Genomic DNA, 2,894 nt, shown 5'->3' with positions numbered 1-2,894 from the left:
CTGAAGTAGTAAATGACAATTTAGATGACAATTTATATGAATCTTCAAGGGTAGAACAATATTGACCATATTCCAAAATCTGTCCTTGATCCATGATCACACTCATCTCCCAGACCAGGTCCTTCAGCACATCTCTTCACCTGAAAGAAGAGGACTCTGGGCTTGGAGAGGGGAGACCCCAAGAAGACAACTGAGTTCTCAAAGGGCACAGCCAGCATCCTACTCCCAGGGCGAGCCCAAAAGACTGGGGCCTCCCTCCTCCTTTTTCACCTCTCCATACAAAGGCACCACCCACATGCAAATCCTTACTTAAGCACCCACAGGAAACCACCACACATTTCCTTAAATTCAGGGTCCAGCTCACATGGGAAATACTTTCTGAGAGTCCTGGACCTCCTGTGCAAGAACATGAAACATCTGTGGTTCTTCCTTCTCCTGGTGGCAGCTCCCAGATGTGAGTGTCTCAGGGATCCAGACATGGGGATATGGGAGGTGCCTCTGATCCCAGGGCTCACTGTGGGTCTCTCTGTTCACAGGGGTCCTGTCCCAGCTGCAGCTGCAGGAGTCGGGCCCAGGACTGGTGAAGCCTTCACAGACCCTGTCCCTCACCTGCACTGTCTCTGGTGGCTCCATCAGCAGTGGTAGTTACTACTGGAGCTGGATCCGGCAGCCCGCCGGGAAGGGACTGGAGTGGATTGGGTATATCTATTATAGTGGGAGCACCTACTACAACCCATCCCTCAAGAGTCGAGTCACCATATCAGTAGACACGTCCAAGAACCAGTTCTCCCTGAAGCTGAGCTCTGTGACCGCCGCAGACACGGCCGTGTATTACTGTGCGAGAGACACAGTGAGGGGAGGTGAGTGTGAGCCCAGACACAAACCTCCCTGCAGGGAGGCGGAGGGGGCGGGCGCAGGTGCTGCTCAAGACCAGCAGGGGGCGCGCGGGGCCCACAGAGCAAGAGGCCCGGTCAGGAGCAGGTGCAGGGAGGGCGGGGCTTCCTCATCTGCTCTGTGGTCTCCCTCCTCGCCAGCACTCAGATGTCCCCAGGGCTCCTCTTTCTTTATTATCTGTGGTTCTGCTTCCTCACATTTTTGTGCCAGGAAAGAAAAGAGGAAGACAAATTTTCGTCTATAGTTGAAGCTTCACCAATTACTAGGAACTTGCCTACAAGTTCCTGCATGGCCCATTATAACTTATTGATTAAAAAATATATATTCTAACGCTTCTCACCATCTCTTGATTTGTATCATCAACTGAATTGTACCCTCTTTGAAATTCATATGATGAAACCTTAAATTCAACGGATCTATATTGGAATTTTAATGAAATAATTAAGGTTAAATGTGGTCATAATTGTAAGACCCTAATGCAATAGACGTGTTGTCTTTATAAGAAGTGGAAGAGACACCAGAGACCTCTCACTTTTCAGGTGCAGGCAGAGAAGAGGCCATGTGGAGACATAGTGCACTAGAAGGTGGCCCAGTGCAAGCCAGGAAGAAGCCGCGCCAAGAACCAGCCCTGCCAGCACACTAATCTTCAACATTCAGACTGCAGAATTTTAAGAAAATCAGTATTTGTTGTTTAAGCAACCCACTCCTGTTGTCTTCTTATGAAGATCCAGACAGACTACTACCACGTAACTCTGTTAGCGCTGTCCCCTGGATGGAGAATCAGCCTCCTGAGGCTAGGCACATCTCTCAGATTTCCACATAAAACAGGTAAAAAATAGTAGTTCTGATATAAAAACTTGTCATGTCCCTGTTGGCGAATTTCTGGGCAAGGTCTTTTAAATAAGCCAAGTTTGCGGGGAAATGGCGACCATATATTTGTGGGACTCTAACCTTGGAATCTACTGCATTGCTCTAGCAGAATCAAAAATTGAACACCAGTGAGCTCTTTATTCTCATTAAAATGTGTGTCTTTGGAAATGTTAACATTCTGTCCAGAATCTGTGCTCACAAACAACTGTGTTTCTTAGTGCACTGTTGGCCTGGTGGAGCCCTCGCAGACCCTCTCCCTCACCTGTGCTGTCTCTGGATTTTCCATCACAACCAGTGCTTCCTGCTGGAGCTGGATCCACGAGTCCACATGGGAAGGACTGGAGTGGATCAGGCGCACACGTCATGAAGGGAGTAAGAATTCCCACCCACTCCTTATGAATCCAGTCACCATCTCCAAATTCGGGTCCAAAAAACACTTGTTTTTACAGTGGAGCTATGTGAGCAACAAGCTCACAGCCATGTTTTAAAGAAGAGACAGAGTGAGGGGACCACGGTGCGAGCTCACACCCAAACCTTCCTGGAGGGGTGCACAGAACAGCAGGAGTGCCGATGATGGAAGGGGGTGGTCTGGATTCCAGGGCACACGCAAAACCATTGTAGAGGCACTCAGGTCAGCCAAGGGCTCTCAGGAAACATCGAGGAAAATCAGGACACCAGAAGAGACTCGGTACAGCAGGGGGCTCAGGACCATTGTGGGGACTCAGAAACAGCAGGTTCTGGGCTCAGCCTCAGGGCAGGTGCAGATGGGGTGAAAAGGGGCTGGATGAGGGGTTTTGTGTCACCATCATATTTCACCACTAGACACCCTCCACTACATGTGTTCTACTGCATATGAGTGTATGATTAGAAAATCATACTTCTATAAATATATAACCATACGTAGGTGTGTCAAGTTTTCCTCTTCAACTTGTATCGGCCTTGTCAGTAAGGACTAATTCCCTGTAATTACTTGAGGATCTCATAAATTGTGGTCAGTTTTGTAGGTTTCCTCTCTTTCCTTGTCTCCCTTTCCCCCTTATTCTCTCTCACACAAATGGACATAACCCCCACTCCACACGCAAAGAAATCTATAACTTTCATTACCTGAGGTATTGAATAAAATTGATTAA

General features: G+C 48.2%; 1 gene segment (V, D, J or C); it reads left to right on the top strand.

Moving 5' to 3' along the window:
• The first annotated feature begins 340 nt into the window (after positions 1-340).
• Positions 341-2,894, top strand: LOC134808394 (immunoglobulin heavy variable 4-30-4-like). The segment is given in 4 exon segments: positions 341-454; positions 537-860; positions 1,434-1,722; positions 1,983-2,894. Coding segments are annotated over 3 exon segments (474 nt in total).

This window comes from Pan troglodytes, chromosome 15 (assembly GCF_028858775.2).
Source record: "Pan troglodytes isolate AG18354 chromosome 15, NHGRI_mPanTro3-v2.0_pri, whole genome shotgun sequence".
In the NCBI taxonomy this organism is placed as follows: domain Eukaryota; kingdom Metazoa; phylum Chordata; class Mammalia; order Primates; family Hominidae; genus Pan; species Pan troglodytes.
This window is presented reverse-complemented; position numbering and strand designations above follow the sequence as displayed.